A 20,904-nucleotide genomic window follows, 5' to 3' on the forward strand; every position below is an offset into this window, starting at 1 on the left:
CCTCCAACTCAGAAACTTTGAACATCACACATGTTCAAAAAATTAAGAGAGTTGAATGATAAAATCTATACTTGGTAAAATAAAAATTATCTCTCTATTAAAGGGAAAATAATTGCAGTTGGGTAATTCCTCTGTCTACTTGCGCACACACACCTTACTCTCAGCATGTGAGCAATACTGATACTTAGGACACTTGGGGTTTATGGGTGAAGAGAAGAGGGGTCACCACTGGGAACTCGAGTCCTTCACACAAACATTCCAGCGGAGATGGTGGGGGTTTAGGAAGGCAATCTATTTTCCCAAGAAGTAAACAAGCCCTCCACAGAAAGGAGATTTTCAAGTCCTCAGGATGTGGTGAGCCTGTCTGCAGGGAGGGAGTCCAGCAGGTGAGCAAGGGACTCAGTCACTCCAGAGGACAGGGGGTGGCTCCATGTGATCTCACCCTTGTGACTGAGGTGCTGCTGGGGAAATACAATTATCCTGGAATTAGAGTCACCCATGTTCCCTGAGAAGAACCAGGATTGTGGTAGGGGTATTGGACCAGCCTGTGGAGGATGATAGATCTCCAGGAAGAAAATGGTGGGAAGAAAGAGAGATGTCTGTAATCATCCTGACCTCGTGGTTCTCTGAAACACAACCACATGGACCTTCAGGAACCTGTTCTAGAAGGAGGAGAAACATGGGAGAAGCTCATGGACTCATAATAATCAGAATCTTCTCTAAATTGAACACTAAAGATAAACCATCATTTCTTTCAAAGAACTTACCAGAGTGAACTGGTAAATACTTTATAAATACAGAAATATAGAGCTGAGGGAACCTGGTTTCCTATGTAAAATAAGAGGGAAAAGTGCAGCCTAAGATCAGGGCTACAGATGTACTCCTGGACAAGAGGAGAGCAACATTTATGCATGAGAGACAAAAAGCAATAATGTGTGTAATTACAAACATACATCACTCCTGGGTTAAGAAAAAGACCTTTCTCATTTGATTGATAAATATCCATTTAGATGGGCAGATAGGAAGTTATTGGGAAATACGCAAAACTAATAGTTTAGATTGATGACATTTTCTTTGATCATATTGTGAATACATAAATGAAAATCAAAAAAGGAAGTAAAAGTGTAGAGAAATGACTAGAAAATGAAAACTATCGTGTTCCCTATTTAATGGGCTTCCTTAGAAAGCATGGCATCAGAGAACCTACCTCAAGGTTCACCCAGACACCGTCTCAGCCAGCCCAGCAGCAGCCTCATCTTCCCCATGGCCTTCGTGCTCTCTCTACTGATGATGACCCTGGTGCTGTTCAGCTTCGGCCCTGGAGGATCCCTGGGCTGTGACCTGTCTCAGAACCACGTGCTGGTTGGCAGGAAGAACCTCAGGCTCCTGGGCCAAATGAGCAGACTCTCCCCTCGCTTCTGTCTGCAGGACAGAAAAGACTTCGCTTTCCCCCAGCAGATGGTGGAGGGTGGCCAGCTCCAGGAGGCCCAGGCCTTCTCTGTCCTCCACGAGATGCTCCAGCAGAGCTTCAGCCTCTTCCACACAGAGCGCTCCTCTGCTGTCTGGGACACCACCCTCCTGGAGCAGCTCCGCACTGGACTCCATCAGCAGCTGGAGGACCTGGACGCCTGCCTGGGGCAGGTGATGGGAGAGGAAGTCTCTGCCCTGGGAAGGACGGGCCCCATACTGGCCGTGAAGAGGTACTTCCAGGGCATCCATGTCTACCTGCAAGAGAAGGAATACAGCGACTGCGCCTGGGAAATCGTCAGAGGGGAGATCATGAGATCCTTGTCTTCATCAACCAGCTTGCAAGAAAGCTTAAGAAAGATGGATGGAGACCTGAACTCACCTTGACATGACTCTCACTGACTAAGATGACACATCAGACTTGTTCACTCACCTGTTGTCATTTCAGAAGTTTCTGATTTCTGCTTTAGCCACAAAATTTACTGAATTACTTAAGCATTTATTTTGTAGCATTAAGCAAGGATGTTAAAAACTTAGCTCTAGGGTCATCAGTCCTTAAGCAATTATTTCCCTGATTTATTTATTATTTATTTATACTTGTTCTTGTCATATTTATATTTTCATATAAAGATGTTTGCCTTCACATTGTATTAAGTATTAGGAAATACGTTCAGCTTTCCATTTCATTAAATTTGATTTTTTTATTCATTAAATTCTTATCAAACTCTTTTAGTTTTCTTTTTTTGTGTGTGAGATAAAATTTATCCTGCTCTCCTTTAGTGGATGGAATTTCCAAACATATTTTTACTGAATGATTGAATACACACAAAAATGAACTAATCCAGCAGTGAGTATTTAAGTAGAAAATCCTGTGTTTTGATCAAAGAAATCTCCACAGGTGACGCTGCCTCACTGGAAACATGTTTGTGCAGTGGTCTCTGTGTAGAAATCCAGACGCTGAGTCTGCTTATTCCTAACGCCTAAATTCAATCTTCAATCTTCTAAACAAAAGTGAGTAATTGATGGTAACACTTACCTACTCATTCATTCATTCAGTTCATTTCACATGTATTAATTGAGTATCAAAGTGGCAGATTGTGGAACTGCCTCTAAGAAACACTGGTAAATAAATCTAATTTGGTACCTTCTATGTTGAAACTTTCAGTCTCATAGAGAATGATACATAAAAATAATGTAATTTTTAAAATTTCAATTATATTAAAAAATACAAAAAGGAGTAATGGAAAACTGGGTTCTCACATCAGAAGATACTTATAGGTAATTTTCATAGGTAATTTTCAGGGAAAAAAAGAGGGAGAACTTTTCTATGGTACTTGGGAGGTATGTAATTGTAGAAGCCTGATTGGCTGTTGGCCAAGTGGGTCTACTATAAACAAATGCCACGGGTATAAGCACTGATTTGAAATTCTTTATTGTGTGTCTCAGAGAGGGAAATGGCAACCCACTCCAGAATTCTTGCCTGGAGAATCCCGGGGACAGAGGAGCCTGGTGGGCTGCTGTCCATGGGGTCGCACAGAGTCAGACACGATGAAGCGACTTAGCATGCATGCAAGCATTGGAGAAGGAAATGGCAACCCACTCCAGTATTCTTGCCTGGAGAATCCCAGGGACAGAGGAGCCTGGTGGGCTGCCGTCTATGGGGTCACACAGAGTCGGACACGACTGAAGCGACTTAGCAGCAGCAGCAGCAGCGTTGTGTGTCTGGTAATAAGGACATGGGAATGGATGTGGTCACTTATAAACAGAATAGACAATGAGAAGAGGACCCTCAGTATTAAGGGTAAGGCAGAGGAGAGTCTGCAACAGGCACTGAGACAGAGGGCAGTGCAGTGAGAAGGACCCAAGGATGAACAGGGGAGAGACTACTGAAGGAAAGGAGTGTGTTTCAAAGACACAGTGGTGCCTGCAGGGTGGGTGAGGACTGAACTGTCCCAGCAGACCTGAAACATACGCCACCAGTGACTGCAGCAGGATCTTGTTTAGTATAATGAATGGGGCAGAAACCAGACGGGAGTAAGTGAAGAGGAAGGGGAATTAAGGGTGCTGTGTACAGATGATTTTGGGAACTTGTTTGTGAAGTAGAGGAGAGAAATAAGGTGGATCTTTGAGGAAAGTGTAGCTTACTATCTCTGTGCTTATTTTTATGTTTTTGCAATATGTTTTCTGAGAATTATTTTGAAGAATGTAGGAAATGACAGGAACATGATTATTTTAAATATTTGACTATTTTAATCATTATTTGGCTAAAATAGCAATTTCTCATTTTTGTAAATAATATTACTTTGTGGTGGACTTGTCAGAGTGGAAAGGCAGAGAAGTTCATGCAATGATGAACAATTCATTATTTCCCTCAAGAATCATTATGCTAAATTTGTGCCTTATTCAACTCATAGTTTTAGTTCAGTCATCAACATATTGCTTTTGTGGCTTGACGTATGATAAGCTTTTTTAGTACTGTACACAGGATAAATGTATTTTTTCAGTTTTCCTATTCTAAAATCCATATTAAAAACATATACAGACATCTGATGGGTATCAAGGTAATGTGCAATTGCGGCACTTCACATACAAAGGAAAGATGTCTAACAAATATTAAAAGATATAGTATCGAGTGACAATGTACGTTGTGCTGAAATCTAAAGCACTTTGGCACAAAAAGATTATACATTTTCATGCAGTTTAATTTGGCAGGATGCTATTTTAAACCAAATGGTAAAAGTTAATAAAGCTCTACTAAAACCCTCCATAAACCCATCTAGAAATAAAACAGCTTGTTCAGGGAATTTCCTGGTGGTCCAGTAGTTAGACTCCGAGCTCCCAGGGCAGGGGGCCCGGGTTTCATCCCTGGTCAGAGAACTAGGTCCCAAAGGTGAAACTAAAGATCCCACTGCAAGGATGATGGAAGACCTTGCATGCAGTAACTAAGACCCACCACAGCCAAATATATAAATAAACAAAACAAAAACAAAACAGCTTACTCATAAGAGGCCTACCATTTTGCTTACAACAAATGAAACACAGTAACTTTGAAAGTATGTTGCACGCATGCTTAGTGGTATTCAACTCTTGCTTCAACTCTTTGCGACCCCACGGATTTACCCACCAGGCTCCTCTGTCCATGGGATTATCCCACCAAGAATACTGGAGTGTGTTGTCATTTCCTCCTCCAGGGAATCTTCCCAACCCAGGGAATGAACCCCTGTTTCCTGTGGCTCCTACATTGTTAGGTAGATTCTTTACCCCTGAGCCACCTGGGAAGCCCTGAAAGTATGTTAATAAATGTAAAATGCTTGGGATAGATATGAATGCACTTTCTGAACTTGAAAATAAATGGAAAAACAGGAATTAGAAATTGGAAATGCAGGGATAACTGGATGAAAATATCAATTATTATGGGCTATAAGCATATTTTTAAAGTTAGATTATAGACGTCCTGATTTCAACTTTGAAATTTAGATATGAACATAAAAATCTAAACTAAGTGCATTCATATTTTGAGTATTTAACAAAGAAACTTATTTTCATGTAAATACATCTGATATGCAAAAAGCAGCCACTGACTTGGCTCTTACGTATTTTGATGATTTAAGTTCTGCAGAAATTCATTTTAAGTAGTTTTAAGCAAGATGTGGGGCTTTTTTGGTGGCCAGGTGGTAAAGAATCCACCTGCAATATGGGAGACCTGGGTTCAATCCCTGGGTTGGGAATATCCTCTAAAGAAGAAACTGGAGCCCATTATACAGAGTGAAGTAAGCCAGAAAGAAAAACACCAATACCGTATACTAATGCATATATATGGAATTTGAAAGATGGTAATGATAATCCTATATGTGAGACAGAATAAGAGATACAGATGCATAGAACAGTCTTAAGGACTCTGAGGGAGAAGGTGAGGGTGGGACGTTCTGGGACAATAGCATTGAAACATGTATATTATCATATGTGAAACAGAACACCATTCCATGTTCGATGCATGAGACAAATGCTCAGGGCTGGGGCAATGGGATGACCCGGAGGGATGGGATGGGGAGGGAGGTGGGAGGGGGGTTCAGGATGGGGAACACATGTAAACTCATGGCTGATTCATGTCAATGTATGGCAAAAACCACTACAATATTGTAAAGTAATTAGCCCCCAACTAAAATAAACAATTTATTAAAAAATAAATAAATAAAACAACAACAAAAAGAAGGGAATAGCAATCCACTCTAGTATTCTTGCCTAGAGAATTCCATGGGCAGAGGAGCCTGGCAAGCTACAATCCACGGTCTCGCAGAGTTGGACATGACTGGGCGACTAAAACACACACACACACACACACACCAAGCAAGATGCAACATCAGTAATTTGTAATATAAAATCAGTTTTGTGTTTGGATCTTCCCAAGAGACTCACAAATCCAGTTTAGTGCAATCTTAAGTAAAATCAGAAGTGGCCTTGAAAATTTTATAGCAAATACTAGTCACAGTGGGATGCTGCAAAAGAAATTCCAGCGAGCTGAAGTTAATTAAAAAGTCTTTAAAACCACAACAAGTGTCAAAATAGCAATTCTTAATAATGAAAACAATTAAAAAAGCATATTTTGAAAACTGATTAGCTTCCTTTTATTAGAGCGAAGAAAAAATTATCATGAATTCTGGTTTGGGTATAAATAAAACATGTAAATTTTAAAAGGTGCTGTGAATTTTAATATTAATAATTGATAGTGTATAATAATTATGCAGCTATTAATAAAGAATAGCTTCAATATTTAAAATTTTAATGTTAATAATAGTATTTTAAATAAAAGTTTCAATATCTTAAATGGTGCTGTTAATTTTAATGTTAATAATTAATAGTTCATAATAATTACATGGTTATTAATAATTAATAATATTTTCAATAATAGTTTCAATATTTTCTCCACTAATTTAAAGCTGTAGGAAAAATAAACCATTAAAAATCATAAAAGGAAGCAGATAGAAACAAAGCTTACCTTTTGCCTCAGGCTCCAGTAAGTCTGAGCCGCGCATCAGCCGTGTCCCTAAGTCATTCCACTCGCAGGGCTGGAGGATCCCATTACTTCGTAGATACCTGTCCAGATTGTAGATGCCTTTCCCCTTTCCCTGAATTAGTCTTTTTCCCCAGAAGCAACCTTGAATCTGAAAACATACCACGACATTCTCTGATTTCGAGCCACCAATCGCAGCATCAGCAGGCACCGGTGTAAACCGCTCTGGCTTAAATCTCCTGCCAGGAAGGGGAGGGTGAACGCAGGAGCAGGTGCAGAAATCAAAGGCTCTGAGCGAAGCCGCGGCAAAGCTGCCCTGGGCAGTCCAGCCCGAAAAGGAAGTTTCCTCACGGCTCCGGCGGCCCCACGCGCTCCCTGGGCACCGGCGGCGCCTCGCCCGGGGCCGAGGCTCCTGCGGACGGGGACTCCTGGGTTCCCCGGATGGATCCCGCTCTCGAGTTCGCGGCACTGAACCTGGAGGCGGGTCCCGCTGGGTGGGCGGTGCTGTCGGTGCGTTACGGCGAGTTCCGATGCCCCCTCCCGGCCGCAGGGGCGCAGCCAAAGGAGCTTTGGGCGCACTTAAAGCGCAGCAGCGCCTGCCGTTTCTCCGAGGTCCGCTGAATCACTGAGCTGAATGGCATAATCTATTTGCTAATGGTGCTAGCGATACCTTGCTTCAGCCTCTCCTGGGCTCAAAGCTGTGAAAAGCAGGAAATCCTCAGTTTTGAGATATCAGATCAATCACGCAAACATGACAGGACCGGCTTTCATTTTCTTTTTTTTTTCCACTACAACGTAGGAGATCTCAACATCTAGAAGACACAAGCCACCAGTTTCTATCATTGGATTCTCAATCTGTTCCAGATCTTAAACCTGTTCTACTCAGAAAACTACAGTACAGTTTGGAGTAAGACCTGCTTGTTAAATTACTCTCTAGCCAGTCTGGAGCTGGAGCAGAAGATGAAAATAGACAATCTTCTAGTTTGTCCTTGCTTGGGAAAGTTGTCCCAAAAGTGCCTCCAAGGAGTCAGCAACTATTTAGAAGAGGAGGACTATAGCTGCCTTGCCTTGGAGATTGTCCAAAGGATGAGTGAAATGTGCTTTCCCCACTGAATAAATTTTACAGAATATTCAGAAAATAATAAAATGATTCTCATAACTCTCTAATCAATTATGTTAATACTACCGTTTGTCAAATCCAAGCAAGCAATCTGCATTGTATTTTCTGTATCAGCTATAAAAAATCTGAAATTCAAGGCTTTATATTTAAAATACATAGGGTTTCCAAAAAAGAAAGTTTCAGAAATGTAAATGACTTATGCTTTTTTAAAAAAAAAACCTATGCTTCTTTAAATAACTTAATTATAATAAATCATTTATCTTTTTTGTTTTTTTGGAAGGTATGTGCTGTCCCTTGTATCGACTTTAAAACTATTCATGCCCTAAAAATTGACAGTTATGTTTTATTCAATGGGAATTTTTAGGACTTCAAGCCTAGGAGACAACATCTTAAGTCATCCTGAGAGGACTGCCCCGAGGAGGCATGGGGAAGACCCAGGTTACCTAGAAGTTTTGCAACAAAGGACAGGTAGTCTGAACATCAAAAGATTATCGTTAACTAAAATTAGATATGCCAAGTAAAGGAATTAAGCAGTTTTCTGTGTATGGGAGATGCACGAGTCTGGGCTGCCTGGAATCATTCCTTTGCTATGCACCTTAGCTGTCTGCAGCCAGTTTCTTGTGTTTACACATCTTGATCTTCTTTTCCTCAGGGCTCACTGTAGGGAGTGGCTACAGTATGAGGGCTGCTAGATGGCATGTGTTCTCCTTCCTAAGTTCCCTCAGGGCTCACTAGCTCATGGGAAGGACTGCAATCGCTGATGATTGTAACATCCTTGTTTACTAACATGGCAGGAAATATTCCATTTCTTACTAGAAGCTGAGATGTAACTTTTCATGGCAAACTTTCTTCATTATTTTGTTACAGACTTCAGTCTGTTAAGGCAATTAATATTAGCTGCTCAAACAGAAAAACATGAAAATAACTGCATTTTGAACACAATAGAGGTTTATCTTCCACCCATGTTAACACCTCAGTGTAAGCATTCCTGATCAGATTGTTCTCTCCCAAACAGTGAATCAGGGACACTTCCGTAAAATGCCCTTGCTATCATCAATATGTGATTTTTAAATGTCTCTGTGGTGCTTGGGTTTATTCCTCTCCGTTGTAAAGGGGAAAAGCCTGATGGATTACATGGCTGTTTTCAAGGGCCAGATCTGTGCAAGGAAAACATGACTTCCAAGCATGTTCAACTGGCCAGAATTCATTCACATGACCATACCTCACTGTAAAGAGACTAGGAACAGGAGTCTAATTTTGTGGCTAGTGGGAAGAAGATTCAAGCTTGCTGAAGAAGACCCCTGTTAATGTTTAAACTATGTGCACTAATGCTGTTTTTAGAAGAAACAGCTAATTTTCTTGCTGGTGTACATTTCATCCAAGAAATTCTGAGTGCAGATCTGATTCCACAAATTAAAACCAAGCAAGGAACGTGAGAGTGAGAGAAGAATGCACAGGTGTTTACAACACTGTTGGCCCTGTGGGTTCCCAAGGGCATAGGTTAAAGTTGAAACACATCTGCTTCTGGGTTGGGAGTACATGTGCGCATGTGCTTAGTCACTCAGTCATGTCCAGCTCTTAGGTGGGGTCCTTACAAATCAGTCTCTGCTGGCTTGAAGCCATGTTGATTACCCTACAGCCCTTCCATACCATTCCACCTCGCAGCAAGGCCCTGGCAGAATGTTTCTGGCCTATTATTAATTACTTGTAAGCTGTAAGCTAAGATCTTATCCATTCATCTCTGCTCCCCGGGCAATGTATAGGGTAGAAGGGGTTAGTCAGGATGGACTACCTTGAGTTTGAATCTTGACTTCATCACTTGGTAACTGTGTGGCCTCAGACAAATCACTTACTATTTCTAAAGCTTCTTGTCTTTATTGGAAAGTGTACATAATAAAAATGATACATCTACATTATAGAAGTGTTGACATACAGTTTACAATCAGATGAATTTACAGTAAGATGAAAAATGAAAGTAGGAATCTGAACCCTTTAGGAGCTCTGCAACGTTGCTGTCACCAGTGTTCCTGCTTTAGTTTTCCACAGGATGGAGGCTTTAGGAACTGGACAAGGTAGATGGTAATTGTTGCCAGTATTCTTTTTTTTTATTTTATTTTATTTTTTTTTGTTGCCAGTATTCTTATCCTCAGGGTTCTGTGTACTTAGTTTCTAAAATTCATCTGTCTTTGAGCCCATCAAACAGGACCAGTAGCACCTTAGAGACAGCCAGACATGGGTAGGAAATTGTTACTGATGAGAAAATACAGACTTGGCTTCAGTAATTTTCCTTATAGCTCAAATGGTTCGAAATAGTACTCAGAATTGAATCCAGGTCTTTCTGACTTCAAATCCAGCATAATCTTGCCGCTTGATCTGCTGCCCGTTTATGGTGGGAAACACAAGCAAGTCTCCTAGATGATGTGGACAACAGCTTTCAACATAGGCATTTCGTTAATATGACTGCAGCCTTGGATTCCAGATGAGGACTGATATTGTAACCGGGAAGAATTAATTTTAAATTTGCACTGGATCTGCTTCTGTGACTTTAACCCATTTTTGTTATTATAAACATCCATAATGGCCTGCCTCAGGGAGATAACCTGACCCCACCCATCTGTGAAGGATTGACTGTAAGGAAAACTAACACATTCCCCTGCCTGAGGCTTGCCATTCTAGGGGACATTTGCAAGGATTGAATAGTCTTTTTACTCTGTTTCCTCCCATGCATATCTGTTCCATAGAAGAACCTGGCATCTAGGCCCTGACAAGATGTTTATTTTGAGGCGCTAGCCTCCCATCTTTTCCCGGCTGCCGGCTCCCCGATTTGAGTCTCTTCCTTGCCTCAACAATTCCTCCCTCGGATTTGCTGGCCTGTTGTGTGGTGAGCCGAGCAAGCGTGGACTCGGTAACAATATGAAATTCAGACCTACCGAAGATCCTTGACAAGGGGGTTGTTGTGCCTGATTCGTCCAGCTTAACAGCACTCGTGAATGGGACTCAGGCATAACAAAGTGAAAGTGAAGTCGCTCAGTCGTGTCCGACTCTTAGCGACCCCATGGACTGCAGCCTACCAGGCTCCTCCGTCCATGGGATTTTCCAGGCAAGAGTACTGGAGTGGGTTGCCATTGCCTTCTCCAACGCATGAAAGTGTAAAGTGAAAGTGAAGTCGCTCAGTCATGTCCGACTCCCAGCAACCCCATGGACTGCAGCCCGCCAGGCTCCTCCGTCCATGGGATTTTCCAGGCAAGAGTACTGGAGTGGGTTGCCATTGAAAGCCTAATTATGTTTCTCCCCTTGATATCACTGAGTAGGTGAAAGGTTTCATCATCCTACCATTTTCCAAGTTAGAAGTATCACTGCCATCCCACTTAGTACCCCTCAGATGCAACAGGTCACCACATCCCAGAAGCAGAAGTCTGCTCAAATCCTGACATGAATCTAAACTGTGGAAGAAAGGGCGGATCGCAAACTCATCATACTCCTATCACTTCCGCCTCAGAGTTCTCCAAAGGGACGGGAACTCAGCCTGGGCTAGGCTAAGATGGTCATCTCAGGAGGGGGCTGTGGGGCACCCTCTTGGGGAAGGAATGTCAGCAGGTATAGTCAGGTCCAACTTCCTTGAAAGGGGCCTGGAAACTTAGCTCCAAGAGATGGAGCTGAAACCTGGCTCTCCAGAGATTTGGAAAGATTACAGGAAGGTTGCTGAATCTGGCTGGAAAAATTACATTTCTAGCCTCATCACGAGCTACTCATATCACTGTGTAGTTTTGGGGTTTTTTTCACAGTGAATTTTCTTCTGGCTCTTAAAACTATGGTGCTTGTCACCATGACATAGCTCCTATGAGTCTACGGAGAGAAAGTATCCAGTGAGCATATGCTTTCAAGGAATTCTTTCTAAGAAAGCAATTAGCAAACTTCCCTAGTGGTACAGTGGTTAAGAAGTCACCTGCCAGTGCAGGGGACATGGACTCGATCCCTGGTCTGGAAGATCCCACAGGCCCTGAGGCAACTAAGCCTATGTGCCATAACTACTGAGCCCATGCTCTAGAGCCCATGAGTCACGAGAGAAGCCACTACAGTGAGAAACTTCCTTATCACAACAAAGAATAGTACCCTTTGCTGCAATTAGATAAAGTCCAAGCACAGCAATGTGACCCAGAGCAGACAAAATATTAATTAATTAAAAAATTTTTAATTGTATGTTTAAAAAGAAAGAAATTATTAATGTGCAGAACTTGCAGGTAATTGATCATAGATGTGGGTGAGTAAATTTGCATTCCAGAACTCAAGGATCCTTTGAGTAAGCAAAAAACAAAAACCCAGCGCCTTCATCCCAAGAGTCAGTTATTAGAGTTTGTCTTTACATGGTGCTAGACACAACGTAAGTCAGCCCAGGGATAACAACATTTAAAACTAAATTGTTAATTAAATACGTGTCTCTTTTTTGGTTTAAATTATACAAATATGCCAGTTATATGTGTAAACCTACCTTGGAGTAAGATGAATATGTGCATCCAAAAGCATACTTTTCACATTACTAGGATCACTACTATGAATAAGAATTTTTTTTGCTTTATTGCTACATTTGTTTCGTTTGCTTTTAAATTAGTAGGACATCAAAATGTTCTTTGATTTCTAATTTCCTGCCTTCTCAGCTGAAGTTCAAGAGACCAATATAGCCAGTCTCTAAGCCAGTATTTGACTACATCCCATAGAATGCAGTAAAACTCTAATTTCATATCTTTTGTTCAGGAATGCATCACTCACCAGTCAAGTAAGACTCCAAAGCTGAGGGCCTGGAGCGCAGGGAGGAGGTTTGCCTAAATCTTCATCTCACTGCTTTAGCTTGCTCCAGTCCAATGCTGGAAAATGGATCCCTAAAGAGAGGCCATGAAAGGCTTCCAGGAACATATGTAGAGCATGGTGCCCTGCCCTTATGCTCTCCCTCAGACCTAACTTGATTCACCTGCTTTCTTGGTTAAAGCTCACAGGGTAGCCATCAAAAAAGTAGTTTATGTGACGCTCTGGAAGATCTTCTAGTTCTTTCCTTAATTGTATTTGTGCCTGCATGCAGATTCAGTATGTCTTGAAAAACAGGTCAGAAGCTATAATCATTAATGATAGCCAACAGTGTTATCATCATTCAAAAAGATTTTGACTCCCAGGATGATAACTGTCTTCAGAGCAAGTTTATAAGCTAGATAAGAATACCAGACTCATTGTTATATCCTCATGTGCTTCACCTTACAATGAGAATTGTTTAATTCAAGTTGATTATGGCCTTACTGACCACAGGACTCCAAAAAAATTTCCAGTCATCACATTTGAAATACATGGCATTAATTTTGCCTACTGCATTCAACTTACCATCATGCTAAGCACATTCAAAATTAACGTTTTTATTTTCTTAAATAAACCATCAATTTATTTTCACTAATCTTTCAGAACCTCTTGTCTGTTTATACTTGAACATAAATTCATGTGCATATCTATTCCTATCATGTCTCCTATGAACACTTACTATATTGGCTAAAAGCAAGAGCCCCAGTAAGAACTAGAAGGGAATAGTAAAACTGGTTAAAATTACTTTAAAAAATGTATTTATTTATTTTTGGCTGTGCCATGCAAGTTGTGGGATTTTAGCTTCATGAGTAGGGATTGAACCCAGGCCCACAGCAGTGGAAGTCCTAACCACGGACCACCAGGGAACTCCCCAAATAGTTTAATTTTTGCAGTTTTAATTTTGCAATTTTTCATTCAAGACTTAACAGAAACTCTAAATTGCTTTAAAAAGTATACTTGGTTTAAATCAATGGCAATGGAGAATTGAAAGGAGTATGACAAGTGTCAAAAAAAAACATGTAAAAGGGCTTCCCTGGTGGTCCAGTGGTTAAGAATTTGCCTTGTAATGCAAAGGACACTGGTTTAATCCCTGGTCCAAGAAGATCTCGCATGCCTCAGAGTAACTAAGCGCATAAGCCGCAACTACTGAGCCTGTGCTCTAGAGTCTGGGAGTCGCAACTACTCACTCCATGAGCCGCAACTACTGAAGCCTGTGTACCTGGAGCCCATGCTCCACAATTAGAGAAGCCGCTGAAATGAGAAGCCCAAGCACCACAACTAGAGAAAGCCTGCACAGCAACAAAGACCCAGCACAGCCAAATAAATAATACAATAAATTAATTCAGTAGCTTTAAAAAAATGTAAAAGTAATATTAACAGTAAAGCAGAAATCAATGCACTTAAGACCCAGATACACAGCAGTCAAGATAATAAATACAAGCTACTTATGAATGAAAAAAGCTGTTGATTGCTTTAAACATAAACCCCACTATTACCTTGAAGAGGAAGAAAAGCCTAAATTCAAATAATACTAAATACTTAATACTAAAACTACAACAACAAAAAGATGGGCAAATACAGAGCAAGAAAATATAATGAAGGATATAATTAGAGGTGGCAATGTTAATGTCAATGAGATCTTGATAAATAATTAATATCAATATTAATGTCATTAATATCCAGGACAATTCAATAAAAACATGCTAAATTTGATAAAGAAGGTCAATATACATAGAAATGCAATTGGATCTATAATTAAATTTTAAAAGCATGGAACTAAATGTCAAATAGTATAAGACATTTAGTGAAAAAAAAAGTAGCAATATGTAGTAATGCAAACAGAAACATGGTAGCACTGAAATTTTAGTACAGTGGTATAAGTTGGTAAAAAAATATATAGAAAAATAATAGAGAAAAGAAGAACTGAAATATGATGTAAAAGAGTATAAACCAGAGGTTTATATATAGGGCCACTATAACCTAGAATAGGAAATATAACTTCTATCAAATATTTATAGATCATTCATGAAAATTATCACATACTAGACTACTCAGAAAATATCTATAATTCCTCCAGAGCAAACATATTATAAGTTGCATGCTCAGATCACAATGCTTGCAATTAATATTAAAATAGGTGGCACTAGTAGTAAAGAACTTGCCTACCAATGCAGATAGACATAAAAGACCTGGATTCGATTCCTAGGTCAGAAGATCCCCTGCAGGATGGCACAGCAACCCACTCCAGTATTCTTGCCTGGAGAATCCCATGGACAAAGGATCCTGGTGGTCCATAGGGTTGCAAAAAGTCGGACACAACTGATGCAACTTAGCACAAAAGCAATCATTTAGAGATTTTAAATCATCCTGATAAATTATGGTCAAGTCAGAATAAAAAAATGAAATGAGAAATTTAGTAAGTAATGGAAATTCAATCACTATTCTTCAAATTTGCAGAAGCAAAGTTGCATACTGAGGTAAATTCACAGCCTTGAGTGTGCGCATGCTAAGTTGCTTCAGTTGTGTCTGACTCTTGCGATCCTATGGACTATAGCCTACCAGTCTAGCTAGTCCTTACCACTAGCTCCATCTGGGAAGCCCAAACTGACAGTTTTAGGAAACATGAATTGAAAATAGATTGGCCTCACTCATTAAAGAGCTTCCCAGGTGACTCATTAGTAAAGAACTAGTCTGCCAATACAGGAGATACAGGAGACGCCAGTTTCATCCCTGGGTCGAGAAAATCCCTTGGAGGAGGACATGGCAACCCATTTCAGTATTCTTGCCTGGACAATCCCATGGACAGAGGAGCCTGGCAAACTACGGTCCATGGGGTTGCAAAGAGTCGGACACTACTGAGCAACTGAGCAAGCACACACACACTCCTTCAAGTCAGTAAGAGAATTCAAATAACATTAAAAGAAATAGGAAAAGGTAACATTCATTAAATGTTCCCTCTGCACCTGGGACTGTGCTAAACACTTTACAGGAAGTATTTCTATCTTCTGAACAACCCTACCAAGCCATTAAGTAACAGCAACTGGTTCTCTTCAGCATGTCCTTTGATACCCTCATTTACTGAGTACCTACTATGTGCAAGAACAACAGACCATAGATGCTATGAAGTAGCAGAAATGTGATTCAATTACAGTCAGAGTTTTCCCAAATCTAAACACATTCCAGTGTGACAGAATTCAAAATCAGATTAATGAACTAATTCATCATGATTGAGAGTACCTTAGAAATATGAAGATGATTTGACACCAGAAAGTATATATATATATATATATATATATATATATGTATATAAGTGAAATCGCTCAGTCGTGTCCGACTCTTGGCTACCCCGTGGACTGTAACCTACCAGGCTCCTCCATCCATGTGTGTGTATATATATATATATATATGTATATAAAATGCATCATTTACAAAAATAGACTTTGATAAGTGGCAGTTTCTTAAGGATTAGTTGCAATGTGGAGTCAAAAACCCAAAAAGTGTACTTTTAAAATTCAGTTACATAACAACGTATCAATCTGACTTGCCCCTTGAATAGGCCTCTTTAACCTATGCATGATTTTGTAGTATATGCATTAGTCATTTGGAAAATACTGGTGCAGAGATATTCAGATCTTAGAAAATCTACATATATTTCAACATATAGACTCAAGTAATTTATTTGTTGATATCTTCATTGCTGTCATCATAAAAATCTTTAAGTAATGGGGAATTGCAGGATCACAGTGGTAGATTTTTAAAAATTCTGATTTTATATTGAAAGCTCTACTGTTATCACTGGGAACAAACATCCTCCTTGAAGTGACAGGTTCATTTTATAAATATCTCAAGAAAATATCTGTCGAATCCAAATTCTGAATAGCCATAGTTTGTCTGTCATTGTTTGGAGTAAAAATGGAGTTTGTGAAAAGAGTGGCTAATTTAGCTCATAACTCATACAGTCATTAATCTATGTGCTTTTCCTCAGAACGATCATCATGCATGCAGCAGAAGTGCTTGTCACACAGCCCATTAAGAAAAACTCTCACAGAGAATATTTTTTAAATGTATACTCAAAAATTAAGATTTCATAAAATTCATAATCTTACTGTTTCACTAAAGGTATTCTTAAGTGAAACTGGGATTTTTCTTCTACTTCAAGAAGATTACAGTGAAAACTATGAGAATTACTAAGACATTTAGGTCCCATGGCTTTGATTGACACTTAAGCACCTGTAGTCTTACCCACCACTGTTTTTGCACCACCCATAGAAGTTGTTAATGTGTTGAAAAAGCAAATAAGGTCTTGATATCATTATAAATATATATATTATATAACAATCATTTTGACTTCATGAATCCTAAAATGTCTTGGGGATCCACAGGGCTCTACCGACCACACTTAAACAACTGCTGGTTTAATGAATTTCCTTGCACCTGCTCTGGTTAAAGTCACTTTAACCTTTAAATTGTAGAGTAACTTCCTTGGCTCTTAAGATAAAATCTAACATCTTTCACAAAGTCTATCAGTGGGCCCTTTTCCATATCTCCAGGGTCATTACATGTCATATTTCTATGCATCAGTACTGCCCAACTCTGTGGTCTTGTTCCAGAAATTATTGCCACTGTTCAGTTGCTAAGTCCTGTTTGAATTTTGTGACCCCATGAACTATAGCCCACCAGACTCCTCTGTCTGTGGGGGTTTTCCAGGCAAGAATACTAGAGTGGGTTATCATTTCCTTCTCTAGGGGATCTTCCAGGATCAGGGGTCGAACTTGCATCTCCTGCATTGGCAGGTGGATTCTTTATCAGTGAGGCACCAGGGAAGCCCTCCAGAAACTGTTATCCAGTCACTAAGTCATGTCAAACTCTTTGCGACCCCATGGACTACAGCACGCCAGGCTTCCCTGTCCTTCGCTATCTCCTGGAGTTTGCTCAAACTCATGTCCATTGAGTTGGTGATGCCATCCAACCATCTCATCCTCTGTCATCCCCTTCTCCTCCTGTCTTCAATCTTTCCCATCATCAAGGTCTTTTCCAATGAGTGAACTCTTCGCATGAGGTGGCCAAAGTTTTGTAGCTTCAGCTGCAGCATCAGTCCTTCCAATGAATATTCAGGACTAATTTCCTTTAGTATGGACTGGTTTGATCCTCCTGCAGTCCAAAGGGCTCTCAAGAGTCTTCTCCAGCACCACAGTTCAAAAGCATCAATTCTTTGGCACTCAGGAACTGATGAGCTACCGAGGATACTCACAGCCACAAGCATCTTTTACTTCTCCTATGTGGCTCAGATCCTGAATGCAAATATCTAATTACTTTGTAACTACTTTTTTCAAAGCAGTTGCCTTTGCTCCAATGTGAGCTTGGTAAGTTCAGAGCCTCTGCCTCTCATACTCAAGACTCTCTCCCCAAGGCCAACAAGTAAAGGAGTGAACTGCACAACACCCTTCTATAAAAGTAGTTTGCAGCAGAAGGACTTTGGGAAAGGTTTCAAAAAGAGGAACAGAAAAATATCTTAAAATAAATTTTAAAAGTAAAAATGTAAGAGTTTTATTAAAGAAAACGTGGCATAACCTTATATTAAAAATACAACCTATAAATGTACATACCATAAAAATGAATAAATTAATGCAAATAAGTAAATAACATACATACATACAAATATGTATATTTTCTACAATGAGATTCAGTCACAGGGCATCAGTTAAATTTCCTCCAACTCTGAGAAGAGTTGGATATCAATGTTCTCCATATTACTGAAGATACCAAGTGTGACTCAAACTATTTCATAGCTGAGGCAGAAATCAGTTTTGGAAATGACTGAACAATGAAGAGTCTGAGCTAGGACACTAGTGACTGAGAATCAAGTTCTTTCTTCAGTTCAGTTCAGTTCAGTTGCTCAGTCGTGTCCAACTCTTTGCGACCCCATGGACTGTAGCACACCAGGCCTCCCTGTCCATCGCCAACTCCTGGAGCCTACTCAAACTCATGTCCATTGAGTCAGTGATGCCATCCAACCATCTCATCCTCTGTCGTCCCTTTCTCCTCCCACCTTCAGTCTTTCCCAGCATCAGGGTCTTTTCAAAAGAGTCAGCTCTTCACATCAGGTGACCAAAGTATTGGAGTTTCAGAACAAGTTTCAGAACAAGACCCAGCTTCCACCTCAGTCAGTCTCTCCCATCAGGAAGCTTCCATAAGCCTCTTATCCTTCTCCATCAGAGGGCAGACAGACAGAAAACCACAATCACAGAAAAATAACCAATCTGATCACATGGACCACAGCCTTGTTCAACTCAGTAAAACTATGAGCCATGCCGTTTAGGGCCACCCAAGATGGACGGGTCATGGTGGAGAGTTCTGACAAATCGTGGTCCGCTGGAGAAGGGAATGGCAAATCACTTCAGTATTCTTGCCTTGAGAACCCCATGAACAGTATGAAAAGGCAAAAAGATGGGTTCCTTCTTACTTCCTGAGTTTTCTTAGGAGTTTGTTAACACAGAGAAAGCGCCCTGTGATTTCCACTCTGACAATTTCCCAGGCACAGTCACTACCTTCTCTTGCAGGTAGACATGGATCCCCTGAAGTACCTCTTCACAGCCAGTGTGGGGTCCATCCTTCCCAGGGCGGAGTCTTCCTCTCCCATCAGGCAGGCATGCAGGTTCTAATTCAATGGAATGCTTATCATCTTACAACTTTGAATTAATGATACAGTTATCTGGATCTTATTTCCTGATAAGATCAACTTTGAAGGAAACTTTGCTAGGCTTCTTTTAAAAGGTCTTCTTTCTCCTGCCTCTAGATACCCTCTTGGAAGAGCTAATTAGGTGTGAGAGATACCTGAGCTTTATATGCATGGATCTCACCTTTGGCTCTGCTACTGAATTTCTAATTTGTCAAATTTTGTTTCATTTACCCTCTTTAATTGAGAAAATTTCCAAACACTTGCTCTGTGCCAATCATTATGCTGAACTCAGGCTATATCAAGATATTTAAACCTCCAATGTTACCCTCAAGAAAAGTAAAGTGCAGCCACCACTCCTGTCCAGGTGTTCAAGCAGTTAGAATGTCTTGCTGCTTTTTTGGCAGCCTCTTTGTCTTAGCCAGCACCATTGTCCCAGCTGTGTCCATGCCATGGTTGTTGTTGTTTTTCAGTCACTAAGTTGTGTCCCACTCCTTGGGATCCCATGAACTGCAGTCTGCCAGGCTTCTCTGTCCATAAGGTTCTTCCAGCAACAGTACTGGAGTGGGTTGCCATTTCCTTCTCCAGGAGATCTTACCAATGGTTAAGCAACCAATTTTTTGTTTGCTACATTTATATACTTTTCATATTGTTATCTCTTGCTTGGCATTTGTAGTTTCAATTTGTAAAAGCTGTCCTAAGGATCCTGCAATCTTTTCTATTTCCACTTTGAGGTTTGTTGAAAAAAAAGGGAAGAGAAAATGTAAGTGAAAAGAAGAGGTAATATATTTCTTCTGTGATTTTTCAAGATATCAAAACTTTCCTCCCTCATTGAACATTCCTGGAAAGTAAAATAAAGTTGTGAAAAAGTAATGCACAAAGACAAATGGAAAGTAAACACTGATATTGAAAAAAAAAAGTGATAAAGATAGTCTTCTCTGTCCAAATGACAAAATGTCACTTAACTGCAAGTCAAGGATGAAGAGCTCTACAGAGTGACAGATTTTAGACCACCCCATGTGAGATTGTTTAGCTGCAGAAAGAGCCAGAGCAGGGCAGCAGGCTCCTAGGCAGAGTGTTACCTAAAAGGCTAGTGGTCAGCTTTGCTAAATCTAAGCATCTATTTATTTATTTGTCTGTTAACATTTTTCACTCTCTATGGAGGTTATCAGATTCTGAGGATGTAGTCCTATTAACTCACACTGAAAAGAGACTGAGGTACAGCCATTTTACTCATGTGTGAGAGGTCAGCTGTTATCTGGAAACTATTAGATGTTAGTCATTTGGACAGGGCACCATGTTCACCTAAGAGATGATATCAGAAGTGAGCTGAAATTAAAGGAAGGGAAGCAGATCATCTCAGGGAAATTCTATCCAGTGTCCATAGCTGGATGTGGGAATTTTGCCCCACATGGGAACGGCTAATTAATGCTTGCTTATTTGTCCAGGCATTGTTAGAAATACGTTAGGTCATCCAATCATCACAACAAGCCAGTGGACTAGATATGATTATCATTTCCATATAACTGGGGAGAAGACTGAGGTGCTGAAGGTCACATAGCCAATGCAGACTGAAGCTGGGACATCAACCCAGGCAGTCTTGCCCCTGTGTCCACTGTCTCAAGCACTGGATTCAGCCCTCTCTGACAATGTGCTTCCTATCTTAGAGAAATACTTAGCAAGTTCTTACTTTCCAATTCCCATTCTTGTTTGTCACAAAAGTGCCATTCACCCATTCCAAAGACATTACAATCATTACAATACAAGTGAAGAGGATACAGTTCCCCT

General features: G+C 40.4%; 1 protein-coding gene across 1 annotated transcript; it reads left to right on the forward strand.

Annotated features, from left to right (window-relative positions):
• Window positions 1-1,263: 1,263 nt before the first annotated feature.
• On the forward strand, window positions 1,264-1,854 carry LOC145545016 (interferon omega-1-like). Its single transcript, XM_081588933.1, has one exon. The coding sequence runs from the start codon at window positions 1,264-1,266 to the stop codon at window positions 1,852-1,854; it is 591 nt and encodes a 196-aa protein (XP_081445059.1).
• Window positions 1,855-20,904: the final 19,050 nt, after the last annotated feature.

This window comes from Giraffa tippelskirchi, chromosome 1 (genome assembly GCF_054371585.1).
Source record: "Giraffa tippelskirchi isolate mGirTip1 chromosome 1, T2T-mGirTip1v1.2.pri, whole genome shotgun sequence".
NCBI lineage: Eukaryota > Metazoa > Chordata > Mammalia > Artiodactyla > Giraffidae > Giraffa > Giraffa tippelskirchi.

Bases quoted from the DNA above. Each gene is read 5' to 3' on its own strand.
- LOC145545016 (XM_081588933.1), top strand. From the start codon at position 1,264: ATGGCCTTCGTGCTCTCTCTACTGATGATGACCCTGGTGCTGTTCAGC.